General features: G+C 43.4%; 1 protein-coding gene across 5 annotated transcripts in view; it reads right to left on the reverse strand.

Annotated features, from left to right (window-relative positions):
* LOC132900376 (NACHT, LRR and PYD domains-containing protein 12-like) overlaps positions 1 to 18,251 on the reverse strand; it is a 296,795-nt gene that overhangs the window by 185,189 nt on the left and 93,355 nt on the right. For 4 of the 5 annotated variants that reach the window (XM_060942433.1, XM_060942431.1, XM_060942432.1 and 1 more), the window contains 2 exons: positions 14,803 to 14,958; positions 13,309 to 14,541 (listed from right to left, as the gene is read on the reverse strand). The exons of the other annotated variant lie outside the window; for it this stretch is intronic. In XM_060942433.1, the coding sequence (XP_060798416.1) occupies positions 14,535 to 14,541; positions 14,803 to 14,958 (163 nt within the window). In that variant the 3' untranslated portion in view covers positions 13,309 to 14,534. Of the gene's footprint in view, positions 1 to 13,308; positions 14,542 to 14,802; positions 14,959 to 18,251 lie in introns of those variants that run through there. 5 annotated transcript variants of the gene reach the window in all.

The following is an 18,251-nucleotide window of genomic DNA, read 5'->3' on the forward strand; positions in this document are numbered from 1 at the left end:
TTAACTATAGTTAAAATTGGTGACAATAGTACAGATTTAATACTTTATAATAGCTTTGTAGATATTTCATCGAATCCATAACTGGTTTTAGGTGCTAGCTTATCTATAATTTTTTCAATGTCATTCTGAGAAACAGTGTGAAAAGAAAGTTTACAATGAACATTAATTTTTAAGTATTTTTTAAAGTCAAGTGGATTGGATGATGTTAGGCCTTTTGCTAAATTTCCTCCAATATTAATAAAAAAAAAGTCATTAAATTTTTCAGCAATAGTTAATTTGTCAGTTATAATTTTGTCATTATCTCTGAAATAGATTGGAAAATCTTTTTTACTTGTCCTATTGAGAATATTATTTATTGCTTTCCATGTTTTTTTTAATATCTGACTTATACTTGTCAAAAAGCTGGTTGTAATGTTTACACTGACAGATGCGGATAAGTTTCCTAATGATGTTATTGTAAGTATCTAAATTAGTTTTAGCTTTAATGTACTCTTGAGATTCAGGGTCTGTTGATTTTTTTTATTCTATATAATTTATCTCTGTATTTTATTGATCTTAAAATGCCTTCAGTCATCCATGCTGATTTTTTGTGTTTGTACTTGTTGAATTTGACTATTTTCGTAGGAAGATGCTTTTTCTTAGCTTGTTGTATGACATCGTGTAGTAGTAAATATGTCTCATTTGGATCAGCATTATTGTCTGTGTTAATGTTATGCTTTTGCAGAAGAGATGCAATTTCATCTTTAAATCTGTTGATGGTCTCAGTGTTTTGCAGTGATAGGCTTACATATTTTGATCTTTGTTTAGTGATAAGGTAATTGTCTAGAAAAGTTAAATATGGTTGATGATCTGAAAATTTAGTCAATAATATACCAGAACTAGTGCTAATTGTTTCTTCAGATAGTTTACAGAAGAAATTATCTATAAGGCTACCATGTTTGAGAAACGTGTTGGAAGAGTGATTTTTGGGTAGTAACTGTAGCTTGTCAGCATATCAAAGTAGTCACTAATGTGATTTTTTTGAGTTAACTTTAAGTAGGTCAATGTTGTAGTCACCAACCAGTATTATATTACTGTTTTTGTCTAATTGGTTTAGTATAGTTGAAAGTTCAGAAGTACAGTAAAACTGGAATAATCTGCAATTATTTCTCTTGGGGGCCTATAAATATTAACAATGATTATTGGTTTTTTCTTAGAACCTTTGTTACTTACTTTGATAACCTGCCCTTCCCACATAGAGAAATAATCTAATTTCATCAAAATTTCATAGCCAAAGTCACTGTGTATATAAGTAACGAGACCACCATACTGGCTACAGGATTTGGGTTGATCCAACATTACATAGTTTTTTTTAACTGTAATTGTGATTTATCAGATTTTGCAGACAGCCAGCTTTCTTGTATGCATATAACACTGAAGTGAAAATCAGTTACTTGTAAGGATTCTATAAAACAGATTGAATTCATTAAATTTTGCATTAATTGATTGAATATTAGTGCTAAGTATTGCAAATACATCTTTCTTTTTATCAGTTAAATCCTTAAATGCATCATAGTCATAATAAGGTGAATGTTTTATAAGTTCAATTTGGTGATCCTCATCATCATCTGATACATTACTATGCATTATGTGAGTTAGAGAATTACATTCAACACCACCTGCATGTTTTAAGATATCATCATCCAGGGTCATAACTTATAAAAGGTAGTGAAACAAAATGTGACAAAATCAATAACATTATGATAAAACAACTAGTCCTCGGTCAACGGTGTACCCCAGGTAATTGGTTTCACTGAAGGCCAGTCTGCATTTTTTCGGGTTTGCCGTCAGACCTGCATCCCTGAGGGAGTCAAGCGCAGCTTGTACACGGGGTAAATGACTGTCCTGATCCGGACTTTGAATGACCACATCATCTAAAAATGCAGCTGCATACCTCTTGTGGGGAGCCAGGACCCGATCCATTAAGCGCTGGAACGTGGCCGGCGCTCCATGCAGACCAAATGGGAGCCGGGTGTACTGGTAGAGACCCTCTGGGGTGGCAAAGGCCATCTTCTCCTTTGACGCCGGGGTCAGGGGCACCTGCCAGTATCCTTTTGTAAGGTCCAGAGTGGTGAGGAACCAGGCATGTCCTAAGGCAGTGGTCACCAACCTTTTTATGCCCGAGATCCCTAACCTCTGCCTAGATGGCAAGCAAGATCTACCCCTTGAAGCGTTGACAGAAAAAGAAATCCAGACTAGACTGTTTCAAGTTGAGGCTTTTTATTTAGCCTAATTTTAACTGAATAAGATTTAAGACCCTGGTCCAACTTTTTAATTTCTTGTGAGAGCTGACTAAATGACTTAATTTCAGTACAACATACAATGGAAATTAACTATACACAAAAAATATATAGGCCTATATCTGTAGTGAGCAGAATGAATGAACCACCAATGACTCAGATTATTAATATCAACTAATAATATTGTAATGAGAAAGCTGAACTGTTAACATCAGTTGCACTGTCTTGTTTGTATTGTAACACTAAATTAATTAATTTCACAGCAACATAAAATGGAAATTGTCAACTGAAATTACAACACAAATATATCACAGATATATCACAAATTGTAACTTAAGTGACAAAATGACAACTTCAGTTCAACATGAACTGATTTTCTTTAACCATACATACACAATAAAGACAAATATGAACTTGCAGTGATACTACTACCAATGACTGCTGTCATGCTACAGAGGTTACAGTTCATCACGCAACTCAAGTCAATGTGATGGCTGTGACTGAACAAGGTCAGTGAGTGCCTTATAGTTAGGTTCATATCACGCATCATATTACAGCAGGAACAAGCAGTAGGAACATCCATGACCTTATGCTTAAAGCTCGACAAAGGAAAAACTTGACAGCAAGCTAATTAGCATGTTAGCGGCTACAGTCGGGACTCGGCACATTAAAAGTGGGTCAACGTTGTAACAACATAACATTACTGTACAAGCAATGCTTATTTAACGGTAACAAACTTGAGCCCTATATGTTGAAATTCCTCTCTTATTCGTTCGTTAATTTATCACACAGTCTTACCTCAGTCAACTTCTTCCCTCCTTCTGTGAAAATTCAACGTCTCAGATGCGGACACAAGTGGGCGGGGGATGCGTTTGATTAAGTCTCCTGATTGGCTGGTGATAGATTGGTGTCATTATAGCGCGTCGGAGCAGTTCATGCCAGGCTCGAGTCCGATCCACCACTCCGCGGAAACACTTCAAGAGCTACAGTAACACTGACAGCCAGGTTATATCCTCACGGTTTTATAGGCAATATCATGCTTCCTTTTGTAAAGGGGCAGCAGAAATTAAACGGGGGCGGGAATCACAGAAAGGGGGGCGGCCTGCACCTCTAAAACTCCTCGTGGAGAACCCTGAACTGTATTGCGAGGCTATCACCATGGTGACGACGCTCAGAGACGTAAGACGTAAGCAGCAGGAGTTGAAAAAAAGAACCCTGCGACACAGAGGGGGAAAGCTGTAGTGGGCCTATCGGAAGACATGTAATATGAACGCCAATCAGATATACTGCAGTGTATTTCTGTATAATCTTCCAATTTCTTTCCTCCTCCCCCAAGATCGACTGGGAAAGCCTCCGAGATCGACCAGTCGATCGCGATCGACGGGTTGGTGACCTCTGTCCTAAGGAGTCTACTAAGTCGTCAACACGGGGCATAGGGTATGAATCAAACTGACACTTCATTCAATTTGTGATAATCATTGCAGAATCTCACCGACCCGTCTGGTTTGGGAACTAGGATGATGGGGGTTGCCCAGGCACTTTTGGACTCTTCGATGACTCCCAGCTCTAGCATTTTTCTCACCTCCTCCTGGATAGCCACCTTGCGAGCCTCCGGCACACGATAGGGATGCTGGGTCACTGTTCGGCCTGGGACGGTGCGGATCTCGTGTTAGACCACCTCTGTGTGCCCAGGGAGTGAGGAGAAGATGTCTCGGTTGCGGTCCACCAGCTCTAGTGTCATCTGCCACTGGTGTGGGGATAGGCCTGGCCCCACCTGAACCTCCTCTCTGGCGGGTTCTTTGGACTCTATCAGGGGCAAACAACTGAACAACGCCTCCCTGGTGTGCCATTTTTTCAAGAGGTTAACATGATATATTTGCTCAGGTTTTCTTTTATCAGGCTGTCTCACCTTATAATTCACTTCTACCCGCTCGATGACCTCATACGGTCCTTGCCAGGTTGCCAGGAACTTACATTCCACGGTCGGCACCAGGACCAGCACTCTGTCCCCCGGCTTAAACTCTCTCGGCTGGGCAGGTCGGTTGTAGGAGGCCTGCTGTTGCTGTTGAGCAGTCTCCATGTGTTCACGCACTATCGGGTAGACGGCCCTCATTCTCTCCTTCATGGCCCCGACATGCTCGATCAGGGTCCACTGTCTGCAGGGTTGCTCCTCCCAAGCCTCCTTGGCAATGTCCAGCAGCCCTCTGGGTCTGTAAGAAAGCAATAGTTCAAAAGGCGAAAAGCCAGTAGAAGATTGGGGTACCTCTCTTACTGCAAACAGCAGGTATGGCAGCAGCTGGTCCCAATTCCGCCCATCCTCTTCAGTTGCTTTCCTCAGCATGGACTTCAGAGTCCTGTTAAACCGTTCGACCAACCCGTCTGTCTGGGGGTGGTAGACAGATGTTCGCAACTGTTTGATTTTCAGCAGGGCACACAGTTCTTTTATCACCCAGGACATGAATGGAGTGCCTTGGTCCGTCAATATTTCCTTTGGAATCCCCAGACTGGTGGAGAGGAGGAACAGCTCCTTGGCTACCTGTTTGGAGGTAGCCTTCCACAGGGGGATGACCTCAGGGTACCAGGTCGCATAGTCTAGGATGACCAGAATGTACTGATGCCCCCTGGAGCTTTTTGGCAAAGGCCGAACTATATCCAGTCCAATCCTCTCAAAAGGAGTTTTGATAATTGGTAAGGGGATGAGCGGGTTACGGTATGGGGGTTTAGGCGCCACCTTCTGGCATTCTGGGCAACTACAACAGTAATTCTCCATTTCCTTGTGCACTCCCGGCCAGAAGAAACACTGTAAGATCCTTTCTTTTGTCTTCTCTACACCTAGGTGGGCCCCAGTGGATGTGTGTGTGCCAGATTGAGCACAGTTGCCCGGTGGGACTGTGGTACAAGGAGCTGTTCATGCACTTTGTCATCTTTCTTCACCACCTGATACAGTAGGCCCCGTATAATTGTGAAATGGGGGTATGTAGGGCTTGCTCTACCCCCTAACAGCACAACCTCTAGCACTTGCACATTTCTTAAGACATTTGCAAGTGTGGGATCCTGCAACTGGGCAGTACCATACTGGCCTGTGAGAGGGGGAAGCTCCTCGATGCCTGGGGCATCTTCCTCATCGGAGCTCGGAGAGCTTTCCGGGGTCACATTCCCTTCTCCAGTCTCCGGACCAGTCTCTGTGTCAGCCTGGGTACCTGTCATCCCTGCCAGGGCAAAAGCAGGGATGTGGGGTTGTGCAGGTTGCACTGGTGTGGTTGCAGGATGAGTCTTACCTCTCTGACTGCGGGGTACCCAGGCTGGCCTCTGCTGGGTCTCTCTCCACAGCAGGTGGAAGGTTGGGCAGTCTCACCCAATCAGAACAGGGACAGGGAGAGAATCAACCACTCCCACCCTCGTGTATATAGTCCCCCTGGTGGTGGTCATTTTTAGTTCAGCGGTGGGGTACTCTTTGGTGTCCCCATGGATGCAGGAAACTGGGAGAACTTTGTCAGTGGTCAGACACGATGGATCCACCAGGTCCTTACGCACCAAGGTGACCTGACTACCCGAATCTAACAATGCCTCGACATCACGGCAATTCACAGTCACTGGGCAGGTGGGGGTGGGTCGACCTGGGGGCCCGTCTGCAGCCCCGATGAGTGATGCAAAGAGCTGGGTGGATGGTGAGCTGGAGGATCCTGCAGTGGGCATAGGCTCGTCCACTGGTTTCCCACACTGCCAAGACATGTGTCCCCTGCCCCCACACCGGAAGCATTGTCGGGTGTCACCATCATGGGGAATCCTAACCGGACCCGGCTGGCTTCTGGCTCCCCCTGGAGCATAGCCAGGTCCTGTTGTGGCTGGGCTGGACCCCTTGGGTTTTTTGGGGTGGCCTCCCCCTGTCAGCAGTGGGGGCACAGTCCTGGGGTCCTTCTTGGAGGCATGGAGCATTTCTGTTGTGGCCTGGTACTTTTCCACAGCTTCAACCATCAGTTCAGCTGTGGTTAGGGCTTGTTGGCTGATGAAGCGCTTCGCCTCATATGGCAGGGCTCGAATGTAGTGATCCATGACAATGGCCTCCACTACTGCAGCCGCTGTGGTTTTCTCAGGTTCCAGCCATCTCCTCGCAATTCTGGAAAGTTCGTGCATCTGCGCATGGGGAGCCTGGTCTGCTTGGAAGGTCCAGCTGTGGAAGCGTTGAGCCATACCAAACTTGGTGAGCCCATGTCTGCTGAGGATCTCAGTTTTCAGAGCATCATAGTTCGTAGTCTTGTCAGGGCGTAGGTCTCGGACAGCATTCAACGATTCTCCCATTATAAATGGGGCTAACAGTCCAACCCACTGTGCCTTGGGCCATCCTTCCCTAGTGGCTGTGGCTTCAAAGGTGTGCAAGTATGCCTCAACATCATCTGTAACCCCCATTTTGGTGATAAAATCACTTGCCTTTATAGGGCCAACGCTCTGAACAGCCATCTTCTTCTGTAGCTGCAACTCCTCTGCCTTCAGTTGGTTGGCTTTCACTTGTTCCTCCAGGAGGGCCGCGCTCACCTGCATTTGCGCTTGCTGGCCTGCGATAAGGGCCTTCAAAATTTCCTCCATCTTGTTATGTAGAGGGCCTATGGTTAGCTGGGAAAATTGAGCAATCAAATGTTCATTGTCCTCCTCGTACATGCACTATTCTTGATGATTGAAATGCCCACATTCTCGACCATGTGTGATATCACGAGAGGCTGGCTGGCTCTCAGGGGGACCCTTCAATCAGTGCAAGGATGCAAAGGTTAAAATAAATCAAGATTTTTAATGTTATGCCAGGAAATTAAACAGAAAAGGTGTCTCAAAGTCCAATGTTCAAATGAAGATGGATTCCCAAAAGTCAAACTCAAACAATGTCTCTGGCTTTAGAACAACAAAATTATAGGCAGGTTTCCTTCAGTCCAGTATCCTTCTCACAGAACAAACAAAATCTTCTGCCTTACTTTGAGTCCAGTCAACAAGCCCTGTAGTCTTCAGCCCGGTGGCAGCCCAGTAGCAGGCGTTTGTAACACAGGAAGTATTTCAGTGCAAAAATCCCTCAGATAAGAATTCCAGATAAGCAGTTCGATGAATACTCCGCCCAGCAGGATCCACTCTGCAGGAGAGTCCATGAACCTCACTCTTCTCTCCTCCACATTCACACTGGGAGTTTTGAGCTCTCACAAAGCCCTCTTACTCATTAGGCCCTCATTGGCCACAGGTGTGTTGTCGTGTTGGGTGCTGAGGGTGAAGTTCCCAACTCCACCACCAGATGGAGTTATAGCTGCCAGAAGTTGGAGCCATCTGCGTGTGACATAGCACCCCTCGATGACGCAGCCTCTCGGGATATCACAATGTGTAAACAGTCATTTACATCCAGCCCTTCGAGGCATGAACACAAGGGTGGCCAATTTTTCTACCTAAAAATGTCAGATAATCCATTCATCATTGTAACGTTTGCAAGAAATAACATAAGCATTGTTCAGCTACAGTGGGACAAAAAAGTATTTAGTCAGCCACCAATTGTGCAAGTTCTCCCACTTAAAAAGATGAGAGAGGCCTGTAATTTTCATCATAGGTACACTTCAACTATGAGAGACAGAATGGGGGAAAGAATCCAGGAAATCACATTGTAGGGTTTTTAATGAATTAATTGGTAAATTCCTCGGTAAAATAAGTATTTGGTCACCTACAAACAAGCAAGATTTCTGGCTCTCACAGACCTGTAACAACTTCTTTAAGAGGCTCCTCTGTCCTCCACTTGTTACCTGTATTAATGGCACCTGTTTGAACTCGTTATCAGTATAAAAGTCACCTGTCCACAACCTAAAACAGTCACACTCCAAACTCCACTATGGCCAAGACCAAAGAGCTGTCAAAGGACACCAGAAACAAAACTGTAGACCTGCACCGGGCTGGGAAGACTGAATCTGCAATAGGTAAGCAGCTTGATGTGAAGAAATCAACTGTGGGAGCAATTATTAGAAAATGGAAGACATACAAGACCACTGATAATCTCCCTCAATCTGGGGCTCCACGCAAGATCTCACCCTGTGGGGTCAAAATGATCACAAGAACGATGAGCAAAAATCCCAGAACCAGACAGGGGGACCTAGTGAATGACCTGCAGAGAGCTGGGACCAAAGTAACAAAGGCTACCATCAGTAACACACTACGCCGCCAGGGACTCAAATCCTGCAGTGCCAGATGTGTCCCCCTGCTTAAGCCAGTACTTGTCCAGGCCTGTCTGAAGTTTGCTAGAGAGCATTTGGATGATCCAGAAGAGGATTGGGAGAATGTCATATGGTCAGATGAAACCAAAATAGAACTTTTTGGTAAAAACTCAACTTGTCGTGTTTGGAGGAGAAAGAATGCTGAGTTGCATCCAAAGAACACCATAGCTACTGTGGAGCATGGGGGTGGAAACATCATGCTTTGGGGCTGTTTTTCTGCAAAGGGACCAGGACAACTGATCCATGTAAAGGAAAGAATGAATGGGGCCATGTATCGTGAGATTTTGAGTGAAAACCTTCCATCAGCAAGGGCATTGAAGATGAAATGTGGCTGGGTCTTTCAGCATGACAATGATCCCAAACACATCGCTTGGGCAACGAAGGAGTGGCTTCGTAAGAAGCATTTCACGGTCCTGGAGTGGCCTAGCCAGTCTCCAGATCTCAACCCCATTGAAAATCTTTGGAGGGAGTTGAAAGTCTGTGTTGCCCAGTGACAGCCCCAAAACATCACTGCTCTAGAGGAGATCTGCATGGAGGAATGGGCCAAAATACCAGCAACAGTGTGTGAAAACCTTGTGAAGACTGACAGAAAACATTTGACCTCTGTCATTGCCAACAAAGGGTATATAACAAAGTATTGAGATGAACTTCTGTTATTGACCAAATACTTATTTTCCACCATAATTTGCAAATAAATTCTTTAAAAATCATACATTGTGATTTTCTGGACTTTTTTTTCTCATTTTGTCTCTCATAGTTGAGGTATACCTATGATGAAAATTACAGGCCTCTCTCATCTTTTTAAGTGGGAGAACTTGCACAATTGGTGGCTGACTAAATACTTTTTTGCCCCACTGTATATATTCGATTGCATTTGATGGTGATTTCTGTCTAGAAATGCCTGCGAAATTTGCCTTCGCTGCGACCTTCGGTGTCTGAGTTATGAACACTTAAAGGCCGACTGGAGCTGTGGATCAAATCGAAATGTAAGTCGCTGAGCAGCACTTGCGCGGTGGCGAATAATGAGCCGAGGCGCTGTCCTACCAGGCCGTGCCCATGCTGATTCAAAAGGGCTGGGGTAGAAGGAGGTGCCTGCAAAATTTGGCTTTGCTGGAAGCGCCAGTGGCCGAGTAATGAACGTTTAAAAGCCGGCTAGAGCCATGGATATATATATTTTTTCACGACATAGTAGACGGACCAGGATGTTTGGCCCTCTGGCCGTGGCCGATGACGAGCACTCTCGATGGGCTCGGCGGCTGATCACCTGCTTCCTGGGAGCATGGTTCAGAAAAAAAAGACAAAATCCCACAGTTCAGGGTGGAATGACAAAGTCCTACTGCTCCGTTATACCTAATGCGTTTATTAAATTTTATTTTATTTTGATATGGGCATACTTTGGTTTGAATTAGAAACTTTTTTTAAGTAAATCAAATTTATTTACTTCTATCACCAAACCCACAGAGATGAAATAATTTGAAAAATGCAGTAAATTTGATGTCTCTCAAAGATAGCCACTATGTATCTGAACACACATTATCTCATCTCATTATCTCTAGCTGCTTTATCCTGTTCTACAGGGTCGCAGGCAAGCTGGAGCCTATCCCAGCTGACTATGGGCAAAAGGCAGGGTACACCCTGGACAAGTCGCCAGATCGTCACAGGGCTGAACATAGACACAGACAACCATTCACACTCACATTCACACCTACGGTCAATTTAGAGTCACCAGTTAACCTAACCTGCATGTCTTTGGACTGTGGGGGAAACCGGAGCACCCGGAGGAAACCCACGCGGACACGGGGAGAACATGCAAACTCCACACAGAAAGGCCCTCACCGGCCACGGGGCTCGAACCCGGACCTTCTTGCTGTGAGGCGACAGCTCTAACCACTACACCACCGTGCCGCCAAACACACATTGTTAAAGGAGCAAAAAGTTAAAGGCATGCTTGCTTTCTGTTCTCAAATCGCAAGTTTTCTGTCCATGTAACATTAGCATTATGGTCAAACTTTTAAATCCACTTTTTCACCAAAATATCAGTGATCTAGGTCGAAAATTCATTTTGAACAATTGATTTTAAATAATAAATCAAATAATATACAATTATGTCTTTTTTAAATTATGTTATCAAATTTTGTTCAGGGGGCGGCACGGTGGTGTAGTGGTTAGCGCTGTCGCCTCACAGCAAGAAGGTCCGGGTTCGAGCCCCGTGGCTGGCAAGGGCCTTTCTGTGTGGAGTTTGCATGTTCTCCCCGTGTCTGCGTGGGTTTCCTCCGGGTGCTCCGGTTTCCCCCACAGTCCAAAGACATACAGGTTAGGTTAACTGGTGACTCTAAATTGACCGTAGGTGTGAAGGTGAGTGTGAATGGTTGTCTGTGTCTATGTGTCAGCCCTGTGATGACCTGGCGACTTGTCCAGGGTGTACCCCGCCTTTCGCCCGTAGTCAGCTGGGATAGGCTCCAGCTTGCCTGCGACCCTGTAGAAGGATAAAGCGGCTAGAGATAATGAGAATGAGAAATTTTGTTCAGTGGGACATCTTGGACACACTTTCTGTGGAATCTGCCCAATGCCTCAGTCGTCGCCCTGGGCTTTTATGCACTGGTCAAGTTTTACTCTGCAGCGCAGCGTCCAAGGCTCAAAGAGCCACCGATAAACAGTGTCTGTTCCAAGATGCTCCACTCAAAGTAATTTAGCACTTCCTTTCTTTTCAAGTCAAATCGGTGTGGTTTATACAGGGCCCTCCATGATTATTGCCCCCCTTGTAAAGATTAGTAAAAAAGGCTAGAAAAAAAATCCACCTTTTGGTGAAGTTGCTTCATCTCACACTGAAAAAAAGAGAAAAATTCAACCTTTCATTGAAATAAAGTTATTCAGAGAAAACAAATCCCTCATCAAGAAATATATTTTCAACAAAAACACGTCACTTTTATTTGCCACCCCTGCATTTAATCCTTTGTACAACCCCCTTCACCAGTAAAACAGCACTGAGTCTCTCCTCTAATATTGTATAAGGTTGGAGATCCAGAGCAGGGCACCTGAGCCCATTCCCATTTACACAATCTCTCCACATCATCCAGGGTCCTCGACCCTCTCTTGTGCTCCCTCTTCTTCAGCTCAGCCCACAGGTTTTCACTGGGGTTCAGCTCAGGGGACTGAGATGGCCAGGGCAGAAGCTTGATTCTGTGCTCAGGGAACCATTTCTGTGTTGATTTGGACATCGGATCATTGTCCTGTTGGAAGATCCAATGATGACCCAGTTTTAGTTTCAGCCAGATTCTGATTTAAAATGTCGTGGTTTTTCATGGAGGCCATGATGCCATGGACCCTAACAAGGTTTCCAGGGCCTTTGGAGGAAAAACAGCCCCAAAACCTCACAGAAACTCCACCATATTTTACAGTTGAGATCAGGTTCTTTTCATTATAGCCTTCCTTCTTTTTACACCAAACCCACCATGAGTGTTTATGGGAGGGGGGGGGGGGGGGGGAGCTCCATTTTTGCTTCATCAGACCAGAGAACACGGTTCCAGTTAAAGTCATGAGAAGAAAAAAAATTATATATATATTAATGGTTACAAATAAAAAAATAGATATTTTCTTCGAGGCTGCTTCTAAAAAATATAAAAACAAAAGCCCGATTGGCCATTTTTAATTATTTCTATTCAGTTCAATGAAGAGAAATCTCCAGTGCATGCTTTACAGTCAGAGTGACTGCAGTGAAGATTAAGATGTGATTGTCGTTGTACTTCTGTATTTGTTGCAGATCAGCAGCAGTGTGGCCTGGAAACATAAAACCCCATTCCAAATAGAAAAAGATTTTTTTTAAAAACCCAGCATATTTTCCAGACTACATGTTGCGGTGTTTTTCACCTTGTTGTTGCTACAGTACATTATCATATTTGCATCAGGCTTATGCTGAGTCTTATTGTGATGATTTTTCTAAACAAATACAGAAACTGAAATCACACATTTCAACAATCATGCTTAAACAATAGCAGCTGTCCTGGTGGAGACAAATCAGCAACTTTTAGCCAAATGGGAATCTCCATGCTCAACATGTTAGTTTTTTCATCCAATGACTTCTGGTTATTTCTCTCTCTCTCTATCCATTTATCTTCCTTCAGAGGCGGCCATGCTGATTTGTTTCCACTGGGAGGCACTGTGTTAGATGGTTATTGTCTTTCACCTTTCATTTCTCTGCTCATTTGTCCAAAATCAGGTGTCAAAAAAGGGTATTAAGACTCACTCCCCCTTCTGAGCATGTTTTACTAAGAGATTAATGAATGTGAGCGTTAGTGGTTAGTGCATGTGGACGTGAAGCTCAGCTCTCGGATCCTCAACTTTATCAAAGGCTCTTAAAGCTCATTTTGTTTTGCAGTTAATTTCTCCTTTAAAAACCAGGTGATTCCCAGTGAAATAAACTGTGGGTGGTAGAAAAGGGCAACTGGACTTGCTTGAAGATTCTTGAAAACGTTTCACCTCTCGTCCAAAAGGCTTCCTCAGTTCTGTCTGACTAATAGGGAGTATCAGATATTTATCCTCTCCTGGCTCCCTATTAGTCAGACAGAACTGAGGAAGCCTTTTGGACGAGAGGTGAAACGTTTTCAAGAATCTTCAAGCAAGTCCAGTTGGCCTTTTCTACCACCCACAGTTTACTATGACCTGGATGATTGAGAATCTTCACAGACAGTGAAATAAAGAAAACAAAACAAAACACTTTTTTTTTTTGCAAGGGAGGCTGGCCAAGTTGTTTAAATGAATATTAAACTTGTTTTATATTTAACAGAAATTGACTAGTAATGTTGCAAGTATATTTTTATTTTAATACTGGAATAAAGAAAAGAATATAAAAAAATACCCTATTATACAGTGCAGTACATCACAGACTGGTTTATGGAAAATTGCCACAATTTTTGTTTTCTTGTTTTGAAAAAACAAAAACTTAAAAAAAGCAGTGTGTGAGATATTCTTTGTCTGTCTGTTATTTTTTTTTCTTCATGGAATGAAACCTTGTTGTGGTGAATGATTTCAGTCGAGCCACATTATTGAACAGATCTAACTGGAGAGATCAGACCAAGAGCTATTCTAATGACTCCACCCACCCAATCCTACAACCACACACAGTAGAACATCTGGTGACTGGGCCACCAACATAACCTGGTAGGGTTCAGGATCACCACCTGCAGAATGGAGGATGGGGGTCAGGGCCAATGCCAGTCCTGCAGCAGACTTGTGTTGGACTGATGGACTACACCCTTTAAATGGAAGCTGGATTGGGGAACATGAGGAGATTGATATATTTGGTCTTATGTCCACACACGGTTAGGGCTCTTGTACCAAACCTCTTGATGAGGAGTCATCTCTCCTACGACAAAGGAGATAAGCCTCAGGTGGATGTGGAGCTCCTCACTAGTCTCAGGCTGGGGCCTTAAAGTTGGAGTTTTTCCCAGTGGACAAGAGGGTTTCCTCCATACGGTTTCGATGCTCAGGAAAGAAACCTCTGACTGTTTTTTGTGCTTCTGCACCCAATCGCAGTTAGAAGTATTTAACGTTTGAGAGAGTAAAGGTTTGTGGCTTTTGGAAGAGTAAAATTTGACAGGTCTCAGTCAAAGGCCATCATAAATCAAATCAGTGTTGGCAGGTTAATGATGATCGGATCCCACTGAAAATCTAAATGTGTTATTAAACACAGATGTAAAAAATGTGTAAAAGAATGTCACATTATTTTGTGACAACTTTATTTTTTCTCAAGGAATTGTTTCAATTAGACACACACACACACACACACACCCCAATGGAATTTAAAATGTATGGCGTTATGAATGAGGGCTTCATGAACATTATTATTAGTTGATTGGCTGATAAGTGGTGAGTCTCTGATTCACTGTGTACACGTCTCTGCAAAATCACCAAAATGTTCTTCATTCTCCAATGTGAGAGAAAACTGTCCAGGAAATGATGCTGTGAGTCGAGCACATTTCATTCAAAAATATCTTCACTGGAGTCGGTATCAGATGAAGATTCTTCTTCAGACCCTAAACGTGAACAAAAACAACTTTTTTTAATGAACCTGACAGGTTGAACATGAACATTAAACACCAAAGTAAAAAGGACAAAGTTTAAAACATCCCCAGTAACTCACTGAATATGAACCTGTTTAAAATCAATAGCTCTTTATAGAAATAGGACCAGGATACAGAAACTTTCTTCAATAAATAAACAGCATCAATGTTTATGACTCTAAATATTTGTGAATATATTTTGGTAAATGTTTCACTGAAACGCGAACAAATCACCTCAAGTCCTGTAGTTTAAGACTGAAGAGTTTCTTCTTTTGTGAGTCTCTGAGTTCATTCCCAGACAGATCCAGTTCTCTCAGGTGTGAGGGGTTTGATCTCAGAGCTGAAGTCAGAGCAGCACAGCCTTCACCTGAGATTTCACAATAACTCAACCTGCAGAGAGACAATGACACACTCTTCACTCTCTCAGTTTATATAATTTGCATGGATTACTGCACTTTTATATCTGGAATATACTGTGGAGTTTAAATTGCTTATTGTTATTATGTTTACAGCATTTAGCCGACGCCCTTATCCAGAGCGACTTATAGAAGTGTGTGTGGGCGTCACTACATGCAAATCAGTTGTGCCAGGAACACACTTCACACATTACAAGTGATCAACTTAAGTAGAAACTTACAAAAAAAATCAGCCTTTCTGTCAGAAATATTTAACTCAGTTGGTTTACACAAATATTTACACACAATTTTATGAAAAGATTGATAAATGAGGCCCTGTGTGTGTGTAAGTAATCAAAGTTAAAAGAACAATCAGGGCTGAGTTTCCGAAAATCATTGCAAAATGAAGATCATTGCAACTGGGAGAGAGAGAGAGTTCAAAGTGATGCTCGCTCTACCATGAAATGATGATGTTTGTGTTTTTGGGAAACTCGGCCCTGATCTGTTTATACTACTACAAACACTGAATACAGAAATACTGTGATCAGATCAGGAAAAAACATCAGTGTGGAATTAAATGTAATGATTTTCCTCCTCAGGATATTTGATGCTGAACCTAAAACCTCTCAGGCCTTTCAATTACATGAAACCTGCGACAGATAACGTCGTAAGCGCCCAAATTAAAAAGGCGCCCAAATTAAGGTCAAGCACCCAAAATATGCTTCCAAAAGTAAAAAAACCCCCGAAATGTTGATGAAATAAACTTGGCTGCATAAAACTCAATGTCTTGACTTTCTTCTTTAAAAACACCAAAATTAGTGAGAATTAGCATGTATTTCTCATAATTGATGTGAAATCCACACCATTCCCATGTTATTCCGGGTTCGTCAAACTAGCCGTAAGCCTCGCGCAGAGCACGAATTCTCCATCAACAGTGATCAGCACACCATGATTTCAATGACTAGAGCGGGATTTCCACATTAGGTAAATCTTCTTTCTTCTTCTTTTATATTGTTTTATGGCGGTTGTCAAACAGCTTTTAGGTACATTACTGCCCCCTTTGGACTGGAGTATGAACCAGAATGTTTACTACCCTATTGTGCTAAATTCTCCTAATAATTCCTGTATCATTTAAAAACCTAAAAATAGCCCAATATCCCATATTATCTGACCTCAACTGCAACAGCTCTCTGATACCTAGTGTCATAGGATTTAAATCAGGTAAAAGACTGAATAAAAGAGAGCTATTCAGGACATGACTGTGTGTATTTAAGATACAGCTTGCATCTTAAATACACAGAGTTGTGTTAGTGTGGGTGGAATCAGTGACTTGGAGCTTGGTCCTCTTGTTGATGATAGTCTTAGACACTGGCCTTTCATTTAATCTAAAGCCTCGCTCACAACCCGCCGTAAGTGTTCTGGACACACACGGGTCGCAGGGTTTGGTAGCTCGCAGCTGTGCCGCAGGGTCACGGTGAACCCGGGGGGAAGTTTGGGGGAGGAGTACAGGCAAAGTACTTGTCAAGTACAGGTTGCATGTCTAACTTCCTCGAGGTGTGGGAAAAGTTGCGCCGTTAGCCCGTGGAAAGCGTATGTCTGACGCATGTGTTCAGTGAGTGTGGAGTGTGTGACTTGCATTTTACCAGTTTCCTGCGCTATGAGTTTGGGCCGCACTTGTGAAGTGTGTGACGCATGTGATGATTAGCACATTGCAATCACTCATAACTTGCATGTGACCGGGGCGGACTTACCATTAGGCAAACCAAGGCGGTTGCCTAGGGCCCCGGGGGCCCCTAACGGTCAGCCCCGTCACGGTAAGCACCAAACAATATATATGTAATATTAATTTGTCCCTGATATTAAGTAGTCAACGATATAAATGGAAAAACACACCAAAATAGCATCAGAATATCGAATTCATGTGTATATATTTGTCCCAGCACCCCCCAGTTGTTTTACATTGGACTAGTCCATGATCTGATGACGTAGACAGGTGCGCGACGGAAATTCAAACCAAAGAAGAGGGAACTGTAAAGAAGACGAAGCACAGTTATGAGAGCGGTTGCGCTAAACGAGAAAAAAAAGGCACAAAGCAAAAATAATACAGCTGCACTTCTGAAAGTAACTACCTTTTTCAAATCGCCTGAGTCTGCTACAGCCTCAACCTCCGCTGTTGACTCTGTTGAGGAATGTGTTCGTGTGGAGGAGGCAGACTTTCAAGTAGGACTTTCTTTCTCATATGATTATGATGAACAATGGACATTTGGAGATTAAGGACTTCATAGTAATGTACTGGCTGCAACCTTTAAAAACTCATACCTCTCTCTCTCTCTCCCCCCCCCCCCCCCTCTCTCTCACTCACTCACACACACTCTCACACACACACACACACACACACACACACACACACACACACACACACACACACACACACACACTCACCCACCTACACCCCATTATGGAATAGAAGATAGAATGCCTTTATTGTCACTATACACATGTACAATGAGATTAAAGCATCTCCAATAACAGTGCAAACAGCGTGGAGGGGGGGGAATAAAAATAATGAAGTAAATAAATAAAAATAAAAAATAAATAAAATAAAGGGGGGGTGTAAGGTGCACAGTCTGAGGTGTATGTGTTGTGGTCCATATTATGGAGTGAGGTATTGCACATATAAATTATTGCACGAGAGAGTCACATTATAAGATAAAATATTACACATTATGAAGTATTGCAAGGTAATGTAAGGTGCACAGTCCTGAGGTGTATGTGTTGTGTGTAAGGTGCACAGTCCTGAGGTGTATGTGTTGTGTGTAAGGTGCACAGTCCTGAGGTGTATGTGTTGTGTGTAAGGTGCACAGTCCTGAGGTGTATGTGCTGTGTGTAAGGTGCACAGTCCTGAGGTGTGTGTGTTGTGTGTAAGGTGCACAGTCCTGAGGTGTATGTGCTGTGTGTAAGGTGCACAGTCCTGAGGTGTATGTGTTGTGTGTAAGGTGCACAGTCCTGAGGTGTATGTGCTGTGTGTAAGGTGCACAGTCCTGAGGTGTATGTGCTGTGTGTAAGGTGCTCAGTCCTGAGGTGTATGTGTTGTGTGTAAGGTGCACAGTCCTGAGGTGTATGTGCTGTGTGTAAGGTGCACAGTCCTGAGGTGTGTGTGTTGTGTGTAAGGTGCACAGTCCTGAGGTGTATGTGCTGTGTGTAAGGTGCACAGTCCTGAGGTGTATGTGCTGTGTGTAAGGTGCTCAGTCCTGAGGTGTATGTGTTGTGTGTAAGGTGCACAGTCCT

This window comes from Neoarius graeffei, chromosome 16 (assembly GCF_027579695.1).
Source record: "Neoarius graeffei isolate fNeoGra1 chromosome 16, fNeoGra1.pri, whole genome shotgun sequence".
NCBI classification, from domain to species: Eukaryota; Metazoa; Chordata; class Actinopteri; order Siluriformes; family Ariidae; genus Neoarius; species Neoarius graeffei.